The following is a 20,033-nucleotide window of genomic DNA, read 5'->3' as shown; positions in this document are numbered from 1 at the left end:
TGGAGAACGGCGCGGCTGAGTACTCGTATCTATCAACTGCGGTCCGGACACATTCATCAGTCCTATCTGCTTTCATCTGGGCCGCTTCCCTGCCGCTGGCTAGTCTTGCGGCAGATTCTCGCGGACAAGAGCGCACCCAGGTCGGGCAGACCTATAAATCTCCACTGTGAGTGATGTGCATAATAATCAAATTTTGTGCGTCGGCTTCACTTCGAAGTGAATCCGAAAACGCAGAGATAGAACCACTGAGAACTGGAGATGGAGCACATTCGAGCCTTTTTGAGCTCAGAGCCGATTTCAGAATCAACATTATGGTGGAAGAAATTGTATCTCTATTACCGCACTATCCCTCCTACATTGTTCATTAAGATCGTTTGCACGTTCTGTTCTGTACCATTTCTGTTCCATTTTACCTGTGTTCTTTGCGTCTGAAATACTCGTACAATCCTAATCCTAATCTGGACTCTCTGGCCGCTTGGGGCACCTGGATCTGGATAGGCTCACAGCCAGACCAGACCTATCTGTCAGTATATATTCCATGTATACACATGTAGCTAACAAACCACCAACTTGCAGACCAGGCAACAAAAAGACACAGACCAAAAAACAACTTTTACAATCTTCAGACTTCGAAATCCCCCGCGGGCTGGGTTGCGCTGGGTGCGACCGTATCGGAGTCGTGGCAGCGCCACGCACAAGCGGAGACAATCCCAGCTGTCTGCAATCGCGGACAACTCCATTCGGGCTCTGACTTTTTAATTTCTTTTTTCTGCACCCTCGTGCCTCTGGAGCGGCTCGCCATCGCTCACGCACCTGCAAATTATCGCCGCCGTGGAGCCGATAGCCATCGTAGTCGACGATAACCAAGACTTCGGGGTAGATGATGTACGGTGCCTGGCGCCGGGAACGGGTGCGGGTGCGGGTGCGGGACTCGGCGGTCTGGGGCTCTGGGTCCAGAACGCCCTCATCCTCGTCGTTGAGGTCCTCGAAGTCGGGACTGGTGGGAACGCTGCGCCGTTTGCGCCGCTGGCGCCGTTGCAGACGCTCCAGCTTCTCGCTGGCCAGCAGATCGTCGGGTTCCATGAAGGCTGCATACGAAACGAAACCGGAAAACGTAAATTAAGCAAAATTAACAACAATCGAGTATCGGAATGTCTTTATTATGATATAAGAAGCTGGCAAGTCAGGTAGCCGAACATTTAACTGTATTTAGTATAATTTTTGGGCGCATTTCACAAAAGCCGACTGTGGAAATACCCGTATTTCCAATAATTATTATTTTTGATTTCTGAGAATATTGAATAGTGCACGGTGAGGAAAATCATCCATAAAGTACATGTTTTTATAGTGGAGTTTTTTGGCTGGAATTTTGGCGCCACCAACCGGAGGGTAAATGCATTCAGCGAAGGGCGTACTGTTACATTGAACTCTTAGCTTCGTACGAGTGTTTCTTTTGTTTTATGTTATTCAGCCGCGAAGAATCTTCGAACAGGAAATGCTATCGGCCTCACGTTGATCTCAACTTGTTGCCGCGGCCCGCGATTTATGGGCCACGGCTTAGCGGAGTGCTTCTATGGCTGCTACGGCTTCCATGGGTCAATGCGCCCATTAAGAATGTACAGTGTGCAGTGTGCCACACAGGGGCTCGGGTCAATGCTGCCCCAGGAACCATCCATCACCCAGACTTACCGAAGTCACTCAGTTGATCTTCTGCTGCGCTCGCCTCGCGCTTGTACACAATGTGGTGGGCCTCCTCCTGGCTGGGACTGAGCTCGTGCGGCAAGGGCTTAATCACCAGGTCGTGACCGATGCTGCCCTCCTGAAAACGACAGATTGGGGAAAATGTGATCAGTAACGAACATGGCGAATAAATCAGGGAATTAGTCCAATCAATGATACTTGTAAGGCTTTAGATACACATATGTACATATATACATACATATGTATAATTCAAAGCGGAAACGTTGTGAGGCGCGGCAAGGGCAGCGGTATTCAATCAGTATATATGTACATCTTTACACAACATATTTTATATGTCGATTATAAGATTTGATCCGATGGTCTGGATCATAGATGCGGCAATCTGGTGGGTAGTTTCATTCTCTATGATTCTGGGTTTTTTGTCTTTCTCGTATCTTTGGAATTGTTGATGCCACAGATTTACGTGCTTGGTGGGGCCGGAAGGGGGTATTGAAACGAATTTGGTTTTTTTTTAACATCACAGGAGGGACATCTCTTATAGTCTCTGAGCACTAGGCGTCAAAAACGATGGACAGACGGACATGGCTATATCGACGCGACTATTGATGCTGATCAAGAATATAAATACTTTATGGGGTCAGAAACGTTTGCCTCTAGGTGTTGCACGCATCCACTTCCACCACAAATCTAATATGCCCATAGCCTTCTTTGAGCATCGGCCATAAATATGTGTGAATATGTAGATGCAATATAAATAGCTGTATCCACCTTCCTTTGGAATTCAGTATATATGGTTTTTGTATCCACCCAAAAATCATATTATGTATCTTTGGTTTAAGTACGTTAAGTACATATGTACGTTTCATTCAAATTTGTCAAAGAAATCGCAATATCGAATCCATTTTGGGCCAGCAGTTAGACATTGACAAGTAAGCGCCGTATAAATAATTTATTACACTTATTTCGCTCAGCATTCTTGCTCCGTAGTGCCCATAGAGGTACGAGTGCATATGAACGCCAATATGAATATGAGTTGGCTTTGAATGACTTTGGCCAAGTCATAAAAATTAGCTGCAATTTGCATAGTTGCACATTTTATGCAAATAATCTGCGATCGTCGATAAGAAATGTATCCACACTCTTTGAGTTCTCGGGTTCGGTTTTATCGCCTCTGTAATTGCAATGATTAGTAGAGGGTAACAGAGTAAGCCAGACGGCAATATATACACGTACACGTACACGTACACGTACACGTACATATGCATAAGTAGACAAAGACGGAGACAGACCTTGAAAAAGGTTAGCTACTTGTTTGGACACCCGAATGCCTTCGATTCAATTTGCTTATGAGTTTATTTCAGCTTTAATTGGCTTTTTGTTTATCAATCATCGATTTGCCAGAGGCCCAGCGACCATTGGCACCCACTCGGTACGAGGTGGTCCAATTAAATCTTGGAAATAATCTCTACATGCTATAATTAAAGCATTAGCTATGAACTAGAGCTGCTGCGAGATGTTGCCCCCAGCTGAGATCGTGCCAGATACAAAAGGAAGTGGAAGTGAGAGCTACCTGAGAACTGAGCTGAGTCAGCTTTAGATAAAGATACACTTTGATGACTGGTGTTGGGATACAGTGCTAGGTGTGCACCCTACATCTTTTAAGCAAGTTTGGGCCCAAAAATGGCTAATCAGGCACACAATGATTCGACTTCGCTCTCAATATATGTATGTATATTTGACTATAAAATACAAAACGGCAAAGTTCAATGTCCCGCAACCGCGGCTGCAGCTAAATGTCAACAACGGCGACAGCTCAACAGCAACTTGTGCCGCAAACAAATTGCAGGCCACAAATTGCCATTGATGACATGAGCCAGTCCAGGCCAGTCCAGGCCAGGCCATGCCGAACCGGGCCGGGCCGGGCCAAACCGAGCGGTGCGAAACCTATACAACCCAACGGCTACAAACTCTTCAACTTGAATGCAGTTGGAGCCTCGTTGGGAACTTGAATTATGATAAATATTTGAGCTGGCGACACTTGAATGGCTGTTGGCACACAGTGCGTATGATCAATGTGCGAGAAGCAGCTCCGGCCTTCACATTGACAGCGAGCCGGAACGAAAGGATTGCCTTCCTTGTCCTGCAAGAGGCCACTTGTTGTGCGTAGGAGTAGGAAAATTCATTTCAACTCTGCATACAAATAGACAGACCTGTGGAGGCCAGCATCCTAGTACCGTCTACTTACTAGCATATCGCCGTAACATTCATAAGTGTGTAGCAATAAGTAACTCTTAATTTTCGCATTAATTCTGTCTTGGGCAACACTGCTCGCAATTATTTTTAAGTTTATTTCAGTTTTATTTGGCATTTGGCAGATCTTTTAATTTATGCGGCTGGCTGCAAGTTTTCTCGGCATGTGGCAATTGGCCTAATGCTGGCTAGCAAATTTTTCGTGTTTCGTGTTTTCTTTTGGTTTTGTTTTTGTTTTCCGCATTTCCACCAACAAGTGCAAAAACAGAAACAGAAAAACAACCGCCAGCTGAAGTGTTTGGGCGTATGCTTTATTTTTCTCCGACTTACTCAACGCTTTTTCACTCGGCCTGAGTTTGTCCCGCCGTCAGAGTTCTGGTTGGTACGCGGTACGTGGAACGTGGAACGTTATGTAATTGCCAAAATGAGGCAGGCTCTAATTTTCAAATGCCTGTTGCCTTGTTGCCTTGTTGCCCAGCTGCCTTGAACGCAATTTATGCGAAAAGTCCATTAATAAATTACCCCTTCCTATTCCCGACCCGATTCCTTCGCCGGGCGCCAAGCGTTGAGAGTTCGGCTAAGTAATTGGCTTTTAATTGTGACGGAACACACCCGTGAACACACTCTCTCTTGGGTAATTGAAAGCGACTGCGAGAGATCTGCTATATGCAGGCATATCTGTTCAGGCCAATAGGAAGTGATTTTGCAATTAAACTTCAAGTGGATGGGGATTTCCTAGTGGATTGATTAAACCAAGAGTGTACTCGCGTTTCCCAACATTGGTTGCAGAAGTTCTCTCCCTCATACCCAGCTCTGTGTAGATTACTCATGAGTCATGACCAAAGGTGGATCGCAATTGAATGCCACTATCCAGCCCCTCGGTAAGTGCAAGTGCTGCAGGCCAAATCTCGAATGATGGGGAAAGCCAACAGGTGATTGCGGGAGAGTGAGGGAGATGGGTGGGGGGAAGCTGCGAATTGCTTTCAAATCACGCAGCTTACACTCTGCAGATGGCTTCGCGGCTGTCGGGTGGCTCTCGATGCTTTGCCATCGGCTGGCCCCAAAATAAAGTTGTCGGAGTTGTCTTATTTATGTAATCACCCCCGACCCGACTCGATTGTTATATCAAGATGAGGAGGACCGGTGTGGGTATTACGTTGCCGAGTGATTTCTAGGTTTTGTTTCAGCAGCCAACCTTTCGTACACCCCGGACAAGTGCGCGTATCTGTCAGATACAGATAGATACTGTTTGAGTGAGATTGACACTTGCAGAAACGCCCACGGATTGCGATCGAATGGCGGTGAATTTGATTGATTTGTGATGATATTTTCATTAGGATTTGTTGTCTGCCGTTTTTTCCCAATCAAATATAAATTATTCTACAACATTTCGGTTCAACCATCGGGGCTAAAAACGAGCAGAGATTGCACAATGTGACACGCCACAAAGAGTTCAGTGAACCAAAAATTTACTTACAATCAAAATTATCACCTTTTGGTATTTGTTTTTCGGGCTTTGCGGCGCTCGCTGCTGCTGCTGCTGTTTCCTCTCTGCCCAGAGCGTCGAAGCGCTCAAATGTGCAAATATCCGAACTCGGTAGACACCAGAGCCCAGACTCCAGCAGCAGCAACCACAGAAATGGCAATAGAAAAATCACTTTGTGGTTTGTAATTTTGGGAAATTAGCATAATTTGTGCAAATTCATGACACGAACGGTGGCCCGACGCGAGGCCAGGGGAAGGAGTCGCAGTCAGAGTCGTCATTATAGTCATGACTATTGCGGTTTGTTGAGGTTATCGTGGCTGGTGTTGGTGTTGCCAAGAGTTGCCTGCCACTTGCCACTTGCCACTTGCCACTACCACTGCCACAGCGGGTCATAAATGCCGGGAGACGTCAGAAAATGAATATTAATTGAAATAGAAGGCGTCTGACGAATGGCTGTTGTTGAAAATGGTGTTAAACTGAATTGAGTTGCCTGCGTTTTTCCTTAATTCATTTTCTTAATGTCTATAATTGGTTTTTGGGACTAACAATTTTACGTTTTGAATAAATGTACGAATTGCCCGTAGACTTAAGCTCTGCTATTTGATATTGGATATTTGATATTTTGGTTTTCATTATTTATACAACTCCGATTCAAATGCAAATAAAACACATTCCAAAGGATTTACTGTATGCACGAATTAGACACCATTTATATGAAAACATAGTTCGGCAGTCGAAAGCCTTGATTTGTGGAAATATTCGTAAATTCTGGTCTTTCAGATGCTGATCTTGTCACGGCGGCATCAATGAAAATGCGTAAGAAAAAATATCAGTTGAGGTGTTTTGTTGGTTGTTGTCTTTTTTGTTGGCTATCATCTTGGTCAAGGTTAGATCTAATCGGCTCTTAAGATCGCTGTTCAATGCGATTGCATGTAGCCATAAACTACGGCGTCAACAATGAGAACAAGAACAGGCACTAATACCCATATCGCGGGACATAGAGACAGACAGACACACAGAGATAGAGATAGAGATAGAGATAGAGATAGAGAGAGAGACCTGCCACGGGTGCCCCAACTGTGTTAACAGTTTGTTTACATAAAGCAGCTCGTTAAAAATATTCCGAGCCCACCTTCAGGCAGAAACCCACTCGGCTCCATACGGATTCAGCAACTGTATTGGCATCTGTACCTGTGTCCGTGCCTGTATCTGTATGGGTATCTGTATGGGTATCTGTATGGGTATCTGTGGTCAATGAATATTTATAAAAGAATCAAAAAGCAGCAGAACAGCAGTGGCCACCGCCCATGGTCAGTCTGAGCCCCAGGCGGAGCTCTAAGAACCTGGCCCACACAGCGGCTCCCAGCCGAATGCAGTCAAAAGCAATCAAAATTAATTTGCTCACAAAATGTATCTGCCACTAGAACGCACTTTGGTTCTTGCCTCTTTTTTTCGGTATACGCGTAATTTGTTCTGATGCCTCGTGTGGCGCTGCCAACAAGTTCAATGCGAACTGGAGACAAGTCAAAGTGCGCTTTCAAGTTGCCGCTCCAATAGCTCCAGATACTTACAAACGCACACGAGTGGTTCGATGGATCGGTGGCTGAGATGCCTGAGGTGGCTGGGTAGCCAGCCGGGCGTATGGGCGTATGGGCGTATGGCCTAATGAAGCTCGAGTCGCATGTCGGAGTCAAGTGGAGTCAGCATCAGCATGTAGATTGACTGGTGGACTGCTGTCCGACTGCAGGTTGTCCTTGCACTTAGAAGTTTCTCAAAAGTGAAGGCCTCTCAAGGTTATTCTCAAGGGTGTGCGACATTTTGGCATACAGTTGGCATTTAGTTGGCATTTAGTTGGCGTTTAGTTGGCGTTTAGTTGGCTGGGGTTAGTAAAACTGAGACTGAACCCAGAAGTATCTTCCATTTCGTTGCTCCCCTCAAATGATTAATGATATCCATTGATCCGCTTAATTGAAATTGGATCGCCATTCCTCCAAATTGAATTGGGTGGCTACACCCCGTTCCCGTCCCCGTCTCCGTCCCCGGCACCACTTGTGCCCCAAATTTGGTTATCTAAAGCGTGAAAATTTCAGGACCGTGCTCGGCAGCCCCTGTCCCCTGACATTAATCGGCTTATGTGATCTGCGATGTGTTTGTGAATGCCCTGACGTAACCGATATGGCCGCTTATTAATATGCAGCATGCAGCAAAGTCTCGGAACAGCACCCGCCTGCAATGCTGCTATCGCCTGGTGCTTGCCACACCAAGTGGCACCAATTAAAAAACATTTTCCGCGAGGAAATTGCAGCCACTGCCCCAAAATAAACGTGGCGTTCGATTAAATAATACGAGTATGAACGGAGCCGGGCATAATTGAAAAGCGATTTGCTGGCCGCTGTTCGTCCGAGCTGTGCGTACGCACATTGCCAATAGAGTTGACGGAGTGGAGTGAGCACGACAGCTTTCGTGTCACGCTCTCATCTCTAAAAGTTGGCTGGACCCGGGGGAAACCTCTTGGGATCCGAAATCTGCATGTGAGCGGCCAACTGAAATCGTCGGGCTGCTGCCTCGGACTTATGAATATTGGTAACACGCTCGTTGTTATGTCGACTCGATTTAGTTTCAGTTTTATTACATTTTCCTTTCCTTTCGGACAAGTGAGCCGCGTTCCTTGCGGCTATCGGGTAACCAACATCGAAACCCGTAAGACTTGAGCAACTCGAGCAGCCAAACTCGTCAGTGGGGGTTGTGTCGTCCACATGGTATGTCCAGTATGTCCAGGGCGGGGCAGGGAACAGCGTTTTGCAAAACTATTTTACATTAATTTCCAGAAACCGCTGCCCCGAGTCGCACCAATTGCTGGAACACACGAGCAGCTCTTTGAGTTGTAATCAACCGAGAGTCAAAAACAGTGGCCGCGGACATAGCCATCAGCTTTAGTAACATTTGAAAATGCCATCGTCCCATAAATTGATGTTCTCAATTGACGATTAGAGGCTTCCCCGCCTGAATATCAGGATGGCCGCAAAAATCCCATAAATTGCGCAGGCCTAACACTTGGACCGGCTGCCCGAAGCTAATGCAAATCAAATCGGCCAAATCAGCGGTCAGACAGCTACAGTATTAGTATTAATACAGAATTTCCATTCAAGAAGATCAACTATCGCACAGACACACTCGCCAGCGAACACTCAACACTCTGTGTAAATATCAAGGCCAGCAATTAGCTGGGAGCTGAGCTGAGCTGAGCTGAGCTGGGAAGGTGAGAATACCCCAAGCCGAAGAAGCTACCGCAAGATACCTCGGATAGAAACTCGTTTGGCACTTTGGACATGAATGTTGCTTAATGATGACGACTGCGAATGCTGTCTAATAGAGTCGGCCCAAGCGCTGCCAGCCGATTCCAAATGTCGCCTCCCGAGCTGCTGCCAGCTCCCCAATAGTTCTACGTGTTGTCCCTACTGTTGCCATGCCTGTTTGCTCAAATGGCAGTACAGTACATGATATTTCAATCGTTGGCAATCGGTGGCCAAATGTCAAATGTCAAATGGTCTAAAAAAGAGCAGCGCATCGCTGGGAGTGGCAGCTGAGGGATGCTCAAACATCTGCAGCTCAGGACAGCAGAATAAAAGGATAAGTACTCTCTCCTCGCACTGAGTGTGTGTAAACCAATCTTTACGTCGCACTTAAGCCCAAACTTCAATCAAAAATCGAACTGCACAGAAGACCTTCTTTTACCTGGGGCGCAAGCAACCCGAAGAAATTTCGAAAGCTCATTAATAGGTAGATGCCTATCTGAGGTGCCTCAACTGACAATTGCATAAGCGCTCCGGTACGCCACCTGTGAAAGGGCCCCTTGGCCGAAGTGCATTTCAGGGCCAAATTCTTCTGAGCACAGTGTGATTAGCAGACAAGAGGCAGACATCAGATACTCGTCAAACATCGCATTCATCAGCCACACGCACCGCATCGCCTAGCATCGCAATTAGCATTAATCAAGCTGGGTTACAGAAAACAGATGCTTTATTTATTCGAGGTACCCGAAAGAGCTCACAAGATGGTGTGCCAGAAAAGCCGGAATTATAGTTTGTTCGGTGCTGGCTCCTTTAATTAGCCAAAATAGCTAGCCAAGAGCCATGCCCCCGAAGTAATTGTCATCAGTTTTTCGTTACAAGCCATTTGGGGACTCCGCTGTACCCGTGTATAATTGACCATGATACTACGGGCAATATTCGCCTGTAAGTGTTTCTCTTTTGTTTTCGTGGTGCCACACTCTTCGGGGATTTTGAGTCAATGTCAGGATTGATTAGGTCAAAATTGGCCACGTTACCTCGACTGGCAGTGGGTGGCTCAGCTAATGGATGCGGCAAGTGAATCGAGTTGAATCATGCTGATGTTCAAGTCCAGGTCAGCTAAGGGCATTCGCGGCGACCTTCAACTTCTGGCATGTACATGTATAAATCAAATTCGGGTTTTATTTTCGGGTCTCTTTTCCCACACACAGCAGAGACTACACTGCACATCCATCAAGATGATGGAATACCTTCGGTTGGAGGATGCATCGTTTACAGTCCCGTATTGTGGGAACCGTTTTGACCGAAGCTCGAAAGAATCTGAGGCTGTCTTCAGCCCGATCTTGGTCTCTTCATAGGTTCAGTCTACTTTTGGCTGCTGTACCTTCCCTCCAGACCTCCTTCCGATATCAAATTCGAGTACCTTTCGGTTAGTTTCAACAACAACAAGGGCGTGTAAAACTACTGTAGGAGATTTGAAGTGTTCAGTGAAAATGCTTTGCAATGCGCTGAAGGCAAGTTCGTGTCTGAAGTCTTTCGTACAGTGGCTGCGATTGATGCACAATTGATAGATTAACTATACTCGAACTTATCGTTCATTAAGGTGCACAAGTATATTCTGGAGTTCCAGAATCTGTGCCCAATCTGAAAATGAAATCTAATTTTCAATCATGCTTTTTGAAACGCCTTGCGCAAAATATTTTAAATACTTCTGTTGAGTTTGAGTTTGAGTTTGGTCTGTGGTAACAATTTCCTTAAGTAAGACGCACATTTTTTGGACGAAGTCTCTTGCGGCGGGCCTAATTAAATGGCCATAAACGTAGGTGAGTGAATGGGGCAGCACTGCGCAGCAGCAAGTTTATTTGTCGGCATTGTTTGAATAGTAGTCCAACAAACGAACAAACGATCGAACAAGCAGAAGTATTACGCAATTGTCGCTGCCTAAGACATCTTCTGACGGTTTCTCGTTAATTACAAGCCGGTAACGGCATCTCGATAGTTTTGAGGCCCGTCCGTTTAAGGTCACATCAAAGCCGGAAGACGGCGTCTGACTCTGGCTATGGCTCCGGCTGGGGCTCGGGCTCGGGCTCGGACAGCGGCTAGCGGCTAGCGGCCGGCGGCCGGTGGCCAGCAGCTGCTGACACAGACCCCAGACCCCAGACCCAGCTGCGTTTTCTGCATTTTGGCCAATTGCGAAACATTTTCACCGGCTTTTGCACCTCGAAATGTCAGCGAGCAGGCATTTTTCATGCTCACATGAGTGCTTGTGTATTTTCTACATATTATTTATGAATTTTTCTGTGTGTCAGCCAGTGCTGCGGCAGCGCCAGCGCCAACAGCGGCTTCAACCTGATCTGGCTGGCGCACTTGGCCATAACAAGTCGGTCAAGTCGGACCGGGCCAGAAGTTGCTGTTTGACCTTTTATTAGCTGTCTGTAATTATTATCAAAAATACATTTTTTTCCTACCCAGCTTTTGTTTAACAAATTGAAATCCAAGCAGACGCTGTCGAAGCCAAAAAGTCAAAGAAAAGGAGTCAACGAAAAATCTGTGCGAAGGCAAAGGGGAAGCCCGAAGACGCTTGGCGATGATTGTTGTCTATTGACCTTATTGTCTGTCAAATTATTTGTTGGTCATTTTATGATTTGCTGCCCGTTTGTTCGTCTGAGTATTAATTTGCTTGAATTGTGACATTCAGTTGTGCAATTCTCCGTGCAGGGAGCCTCAAAAGGTTTCTTTCGGTTCACATAACCGAAATGGAATGGATCCGTTCTCTCGCCCCCGCATAAAGGAAAACATCCCCCACACAAAGGCCGGCGATTAAGGCCCACTTCCTCTATGCCAGAGCTTGTGCTGATCGCTGGTCCTCATTTCCGCTCGGGTTAAATGTTAATTGCCAATTCTCTCATAAAAGAACGTCAGCAGAAGCACTGGAAAAATTAGGTATACAAATGGGACTATAAAATAAAAGACAATGTCTCTCAGCGATGGGAATTATATTACGCTGACCTTCAGCCGTTTCAGCCAGGAACAATTATTGCCGATCAGGCGGGGGCGGGGACGGAGTCGGAGTCGGAGACCATTCATTTAAAATATAGTAGAGATTGATATTCTGTGACTCTATCGGCACCTTTATGCGATTGTTCTTATTCGGAAACATGAGCATTTATGGTGTAATATATCTTGGCCTTATCGCCCATACGCCATCGCAATTTTCACTCTTGTTAAATGGGTTCAAGGTGCGCGACGACAGCAACAGCAGCAGTTCCGTCCTAGAAAAAACGGGTGTATTTGGCTGGGGGGAAGGGTTGACTGCAGCCGGCCCGGCAAATTTTTGAAGAAATTTCAAATGAATTGATTATTTGGATGTACATATGTACGTACATCTGTAGTAATAAATACGCGAGCAAGGAACCAATAAAGCATGTCCGATGGAGTTTGGTTCTTCAGTGCTTATGATCTACCATCCAATGTCACCTCTTAGATGTGCGATTCCTAGGTACCCGCCAGTCGACCCAAGACCCCTATTGCCAGATTCGACTTCGACGTTTGCAATTTACATCTACAGCTGCCGATTGGCCCAAACCGAACGGTTTTGCGGCGATAAATTAATGCTTAATCAGCAGAAATTGTCCAAATCCGCAAATTATCCGCCATCGTTCTGAATGCCCGACCAACGAGCACCAACCAACACCAGCGGGCGTTTAATTGTAATGCTCGAACATGCTCGGGCTGTCCAGTGCAGCTCCAAAAGTGACCACAACAATGGCCGTCTGTCATAACAGAAACAAGTACGTAGCAGCACAAGCACGTACAAGTACGAGTGCGACCAGAATAGAGCCCACGAGCACAAGAACAGAATCGAAACCAAATCGGAGGCAGAATCAAGAACAACTTAAGAACAAGCCTAATGGCCTGCGCTAATTGAAATTCCTGCGGCACGTCTCTCGATCGGATCGGCGTACTGGCGGTGTGACCTTGTGGGGCGTGTTGGGGTGGGTGGGGGCTGTTGATTAGAGACCACTTATAGAACACTTACCATTATCAAGTCGCCCGTTTCCATGTGGCGCCGCATCAAGATCGCTGCCATGTTTCGCTCATCCTGGAACACTTCACCAATCTCGTCTTTGTGGTGCTACAAAACAAGAGAGAAACAATATGATGAATACCATTTTGGTGAAAATAATGGGTGTTGATTTCACCGAGTGGAGTTTTAACTTCGAACTGATGTTATTTTCAACTTCAGAACTGACATGACTAATTACGAGCTAAGACTTGATCGCTCGCCGATCCCTACAAGTGACACCTCATGTATGCCTAGCAAACCTTTTGGCCGGTCAGGCAATCTCTCCTTTTCCTCAAGTGGCCTCCCTCAAGAGGACTGCCTTGTGTGTGTCGGTCCTGTTCATTTTCATTAGTGGGAGATTTCCATCGATTAAACGTGGATGTTCCAGTTTAAAATTGCGTTTTATTGAAAGGATGCGCCGATAGCGAATTTAACGGATAAATTTCATTTTATTTCTCCTCAAAGAAGAGGTCTTTCCAGCGTAAAAAAATATGATTAGTCTATTATTCGTAAACTCTCGCCTAAGATATTTGAACAGTTTTTTGAAGGTCTCGCCATTCCTGGCATACCAATCTGTGCACTCAGACCCAGACTGCCACAGGTGGCCGCAACGAAAAACTTAAAGCAGTTTTCGTTTTGGGTTTTCGTATAACAAATGTATGGTTTGTTGGCCGCCGACCAGAGCGGCGCTGACCAAGACAAAACGCGTGGTTAGCGGCTAAATTTAATTAAATGCAGCTCTGGCCGGGCACGGAGAGAAAGAGAGTGAGCAGGAGGAACGGGGAACTGGCGAGGAGCGTGGGGTAGGCAGCGGTAGCAGCAGCAGCCGGAGCAGCAGTTAGCCGAGCTTTGATTAATGCCAGTGGTCAGAAAATGTGACGCCTCAGCATGCACGTCACTCATACGCCGTGTGTGCCGTTGCAGAGTCTAGAGTCCGGACTGACCATGAAAACGGCGCTGCTGGCCAGGCTTAAAGCCTAAGCGTTTGACATTTGGCCAACTGCTCTGGTTTCGATTCTGCAAATGTTTTTTCCAATCCTTTGACATCGAAGTTCTGTGTTTTCATTTTTTGTGCGCTTGCCATTCAAGTCGATCGCTGGTCGAACGAGCATACCCCAGGGATATTAGTCTAGTATTAGCATAAATTTTGATTGCGATGGTTTATCTTTAGTCGCGCTCCGGCCAAACTAATTAAATGAATTGCCGCTGCGTAGCCGGGCCAGTTCCAGGTCGGTTCCATTCAGTTGAGTTCTCTAATAAATATCGAAATAAATGTAATCTGACACTTGACATCGGCATCAGCATTTGGCATTGGACTCAGTTTCAGACTCAGACTCAGACTCGCCATAGGTCCCCCATAAACTTGTCTTGCCGGCACTCTATCAAATTACAGACATAAATCATAACTGCCCCCTCAGCATAGAGCAGCATAGTACAGTTACTAATCGCCGTATGCCGCCTGAATGGAGCAGAAAATGCAGCAAATGCATATGGAAAAGTAAGTCAAGTGCCAAAATCGAAATAAAAGTTAATGTCAGAGTCAGAGCCATTGGCCAGTGGCCTTTGGCAGCGGCAGCGGCAGTGGCTATCGCCTGATGGGAGCTGTCGAGCATAAGAAATACTCAGATTAATCTACACGCTTGTTTGCCAGAGGTAACTCACACCTCAGAACTATTTCAGATACGCTAATACTCGTATGTACCTAGATGATCTCTCATTCGAATTATCGGCCCAGGGCGCCTCCAGGTAAAGGCTCTGCCGCATGAGGAGGGGGAGTGTTGAGGGAGAGATTGAGGCATCGCTACATTTCGCGAAGAGGCAACCTGTCTTCTTTCTTATCACTTATCCTTCGGACCCAGTAGCCAGAATTCAATTCATTCCGCTATTGCCTTCCCCGTAATGCGCTCGAGTGCGGCAATTATTTATCGCTTCGATCGAATTACTGAGCTGTCCAGAACGGGGCGTGGCACTTGTTAAGTGACCGCCAAAGCGTGTGGACACGCAGCGGCAACAACAAATTCATGTGCAGCAAGCAGTTATGGCTTAATTTGTTGTTGCTGCCCAGCAAATGCTGGCTATTTTCTAGTTGGACACGACGACCTTGTGGAAAATAAGTTCAAAGCAACAAGTGGCAAGTGGCGACCCCCACGCCGCATACACTCGACTCGTAGACGTGTGGCATATTGTACAAGACTCACGTATTTCGGCTGCCATGAATCCGAATCCGAGTCCGATTCCGAGTCGGAGCCGGTGCCGATGCCGATGGCGGAGACCAAAAAGCAGCTCGAGTTGTCAACTCTTTGGAGCCTGGCCAAGTGTTTTGGCCATATTTATGAACTGTCAGTCCACCACTTATTGCTCTTGACTCTCGACTTTGCATGGACCATTTTCCTTTGCCCAGCTGTGTGCCGCATGTGTGCTGACAATTGCTGTTCTCATTTTGACTTATTTTGTTCTCTCGCGACTGCAATTTTAATTAGTTGACTTGCAAATTGTGAACTGTTGGCTGTCGCGCGTTTTTCTGTTTGGTTTTTTCAACTTTTCTACTTCGTTTCGATTGCAATTGAATCGAACCTACACTCACACTTACTCTTTTGACATTCTTGGCGGCGTAAATTGTTTAATTGAAAATGGCGACAAGACATTATGTAGATCGTTCAGCTCTGATTAGGCGGTTCCAGCAGAAATGTCTCCTTCCTTTGGGCGGGCCCGAATCTCTCGCCCCACTTGATTTCCATTTCAGTTGATTTAAAATCCCAAGGATTTTGCCAGTGGTTTTGCCTATAGGCCTATAATTCATTGCGTGGCTCGTTACGGAAGAGAAAAGAAAGACTTTCAACTCTGATTGAAGCCCATAGATGATAGACTGTGTTTTTTCTCAGCTCTGAATGAATGCTGCGAGTAGGTGTCCTCGGCTTGGAGAATCAAATGGAAGTGAAGTGATTCACCAATGATGACTGATGTTTGAATGCTCTTTATTGACAAAAAAAATCACCTACTCTAATTCCTTGGAATAAAAGTGGTCAGATGGTTGTGGCACACTGGAGCATCTCCCACTCTATAAAGTATTCATATGTATGAATGTACGAGTATGTACATATTTCTATGAGAGCCCAAACATCTCTCTCTCTCTGCCGCTGGCTCTTTGTCGTTCAGACTCATAGTCGTAAAAATACCCCCCACCCCATCCATCCAGCATCCAGCTCTGAAGACACGTTCGGACTTCTGTGGTCTTCCTACGGATGGATATAGGTCAGCAATTTATTGGCGAGTTGGCTATAAATAGGCTTGTAATAGAGAACTGGACATTTATAGGGTCTCGAAAAGGATATCCAATTCACGACCAATTTGTTTTACACAGCCGACAACTTGGTTGTGGACTACTCCGATTTTAGCGGCTACGAATATAATTGGTCCTTAAGAGATCCACACAGCATTCATTCCTCTGCGCCAATCCTTTAAAATACACAATTTAAGCTCCTCTAGCCCCAACACTCCTCGCCTGAAGCTGAAAATGAAAGTAAAAGCCCAGAAACTGAACCACTTCCTGAGTGCTGCTTTCGAGTATACTCGATTTTTTTGCCTTGCTCTTAGCCATTTTGTTATGCAAATTAGTTGGCAATAGTTGGCAGAAGAAAGACACAAATGACCCGGAGCAGCGAACTTGGCAAAGTGAAAATTAGCCCCTGAACTCTTGTGGCGAGGCGAAAAGCGGAGAAGAAGGTTAAGGCATTAGTGCCAGGCCCTTAACCGAAGACAGCGCTAATTTCCCATTGTTTTCCTCTGCGGAAGGTGAAATGAAAGCGCAGGGCGGAAAGACTTTTCCGACTGTACGCGTATTCGTCGGGAGCCGAAACCGATCTGCTTTCGGTAATGTGGGCGCCCCCTACGCACCGCACCGCACCATACCATAAATCCGCGAGCCATTAGCCAAGTTAACTGGCAATTAACGCATTAGACGACTTGTAGGCGTTTCTCCGCTCAAGCCGTCTGTTCGCTGTTTGCTGGCTTGCTGTTCCCGTTCGTTCGGTTTTTGTTGATTTGTTTGACGTCGTTACGCATACGCCGCATTGGTCGCACTGGCCGCATTTGAGCCTCAAAGCTTAGCCATGCGTGTGTGTTTGGCTGCCTGATTTGCTTTGGCAGTTATCCAGTTTATTACGCACCATTATGCACTGCAGACATATATCCGATTCGAGATCAGCACCGAGGCAAACTTTATTTGTTTTTTTGGCGTCGGCTCTTGACGCCGATATAATACAATGCCAAGGCTGGGGCGGCCCATTATTTGTCCATTATTCGGTCAATTATGTATCCCATTGAGTCTTTGGCTGAGCTGAGATCTCTTGGATGCCTAGAGGACTGTGGGAGTCTGTCCCTGCCACACTGGCACACTGCCCAAGCGAATCGGGTAACAGGCCTCCTAAAATCCCGCTTTGATCTTTCGCCAAACGAGCCCCATATCTGGATGAGGCTGAAACCCTCTAATGGGGAAGGCAAAAGGGAGCGAACAGGCTGGATGTTGGCTACAAAGCAACAAGCCGCGCAGAGCTAACAACATAACTGCGACATGAGCATAACAGGAGCAACAGCAAGAGCAACCGCAAAAGCAACGAAAGGAGGGGAAAATGTCAGGCCACAGCAACAACTTGCAGCATTATGCAACCGATTGTAGCCGCAGCCGCACAAACAGAGAAAGAGGTAGAGACAGAGAGACAGAGAGAGAGAGAGAGAGAGAGAGAGAGAGAGAGAGAGCAGTTAGCTCTTAACTGCTTTCTAAGCCTCCAAAGTCTTTTCTGCCAGTTACCCATGCTTCCCGCTCAAGCAGCCATCCTCTCTCTCTTTCCTTGTCAGTTTCTGCCCCTGCCACTTCTGCTGATTTTGCAACTTGCATCACCCGCGCATTCAGAGAGAGACAGCGAGAGAGAGGGACAGAGAGAGAGAGAGAGCGAATAAGAGAATGGGGGAAAGAGTTCCAGAGTGGGCTAATTTCAAATTCATTCAGCGGCCAAATCGGCCAACTCATTAATCATGCTTCTGCGCCGCCGACAACAAGTTGGAACCGTTTTGCAATGACAACGATACTCGTGCATGTTGAGTGCAACTGCAGCAGCAGAGGAGCTGTGGCATGGGGCAGCCACAAATGCCTTTGCAGTTTCATTAAGGAGCAACTTACACACACAAGCCTTTTTTAATTATGCACTTAATCTACGAGTGGTTGCCATTGCCAGCCATCAAAAGTACATTTGGAAACCTCAACTCGTTCGCTTTCGATTCGCTGCGACTCGCTGGTGGTGGGTGTCTGGTGCCAGGGGAGGCAGGATAGAATTGGGGATCGCTTTTGCGATTTTAGCGCTCGAGTTTGTTGCCCAAGTCTTTCGTTTGTGCTCCGACTTTATGGTAATTGTAAGGCTATACAATCCGACTACGAGTCGGAGCCCGAGTCTGACTCTGAGTATGACTCTTGGGCCCAATGGCAGGTTGCCAAACCTAAGCCAAGGGGGCACAGTCCACTGTGGGTCCACCTAGAGATAGGTATCGACTACCTTGAGTACCTTGCGGTCATGTAAGCCCAAATCAATTGTCTTCCGTCTGTGGTTTGGGCTGCGAGGGATGTTGATCTGTGGGAACAAGTAGACAATCTCTCGATCTCTTGATGAAGTGAAGTCTTCGTGCTGAATACTTTAATTTGGAATTCAAGAAGCCCTTGTACTTGATTATATTTCGAAACTGCTCTTAGCTGTAAGAAGTAAGCTCTTCCTTTCGAAGATTTCGTTGAGCGATCTCAAGGTAAGCGGATTCCTTCTTCGGTCCAGTCATATTTTGGGTCCTACTCCACACTATTGGTTCTGTTCTCCATCTACTTTCTCCTACGTATTTTCTTCCCACAACTTCCAGTGCACAGTTCCTACCTCCATTTACTCCACTGAGCGCTCCCCTTTTTGCCAGTTTCCATTCCGGGCAAGGGAAGCGAGATCTAAGCCACCTTATTTTCGGTATTTTGTGGCTGTGGCTGTGGCTGACCTTTGTGCGAGGCCTATCGCAGTCATCGATTGAATGCGGCAGTGGGAGTGCCCGGCAACGCCTTGTGTTTGCCTTTTGGTTTCGTTGCTCGTTATGCGGGAGATGGGGAATGGGAGTGGGAGTAGGAGTGGGAGTGGAAGTGGGTGTGGGTGTGGGAGGGACCACGTGAAGGTAGGGTAGGCAGTGGTGGATTTCGTTCGATATAACACTGCAACAGGAGACATTTCTCCGCACGAAATCGCTTGGTTTTGAGTTCGAGTGAAAAAGAGATTGCTCTCGGAAAGTCTTCAATTATTTTTTCGCAATTAACTTTTTACTGCGAATCGATCAACAGAAACTGCAAACACAAAATTTTCCTCACTCGGAGGTCGTTTCCGACCAAAATAAAGTAGAAACTGAGTCAGTTCTTGGGACCAGATATCAATGTTATATTATTATACCCGATACTCAAAATGAGTATTGGGGTATATTAGATTTGTGGTAAAAGTGTATGTGTGTTACGTCCAGAAGGAATCGTTTCCGACCCCATAAAGTATATATATTCTTGATCAGCATCAATAGCCGAGTCGATTGAGCCATGTCTGTCTGTCCGTCTGTCCGTCTGTCCGTCTGTCCGTCCGTCCGTCTGTCCGTCTGTCCGTCCCCTTCAGCGCCTAATGCTCAAAGACTATAAGAGCTAGAGCAACGATGTTTTGGATCCAGACTTCTGTGATATGTCACTGCTACAAAAATATTTCAAAACTTTGCCCCGCCCACTTCCGCCCCCACAAAGGGCGAAAATCTGTGGCATCCACAATTTTAAAGATACGAGAAAACCAAAAACGCAGAATCGTAGAGAATGAGGATATCTTTTAGACTGCAGAATCTGAATTGGATCGTATTATTATTATAGCCAGCATCAAGAAAACAATTTCATTTTTTCTCGCCCTGTCTCTCTCTAACACACACGTAGCATAGGCGGCTTTGCTTAGAGTAAAACATTAGCGCCTAGATCTCAGAGACTATAAAAGCTAGAGCAACCAAATTTGGTATCCACACTCCTAATATATCGGACCGAGACGAGTTTGTTTCAAAATTTCGCCACACCCCCTGCCGCCCCCGCAAAGGATGCAGATCTGGGGATATTCATAAATCTCAGAGACTATTAAGGCTAGAGTAACCAAATTTGGTATCCGCACTCCTGTTAGATCTCACTATAAAACGTATATCTCAAAAT

General features: G+C 46.4%; 1 protein-coding gene across 1 annotated transcript in view; it reads right to left on the bottom strand.

Annotated features, from left to right (window-relative positions):
- The window catches only part of LOC6590795 (A disintegrin and metalloproteinase with thrombospondin motifs 8), a 51,112-nt gene that overhangs the window by 14,108 nt on the left and 16,971 nt on the right, over positions 1-20,033 (bottom strand). Inside the window, exons 4-6 of the mRNA XM_002015383.2 lie at positions 12,767-12,862; positions 1,690-1,819; positions 814-1,088 (exon numbers count right to left, since the gene is read on the bottom strand). Of these exons, the coding sequence (XP_002015419.2) occupies positions 814-1,088; positions 1,690-1,819; positions 12,767-12,862 (501 nt within the window). The remainder of the gene's footprint in view (positions 1-813; positions 1,089-1,689; positions 1,820-12,766; positions 12,863-20,033) is intronic.

This window comes from Drosophila persimilis, unplaced genomic scaffold, assembly GCF_003286085.1.
Source record: "Drosophila persimilis strain 14011-0111.01,24,50 unplaced genomic scaffold, DperRS2 tig00000002-arrow-pilon, whole genome shotgun sequence".
Taxonomy (NCBI): domain Eukaryota; kingdom Metazoa; phylum Arthropoda; class Insecta; order Diptera; family Drosophilidae; genus Drosophila; species Drosophila persimilis.
This window is presented reverse-complemented; position numbering and strand designations above follow the sequence as displayed.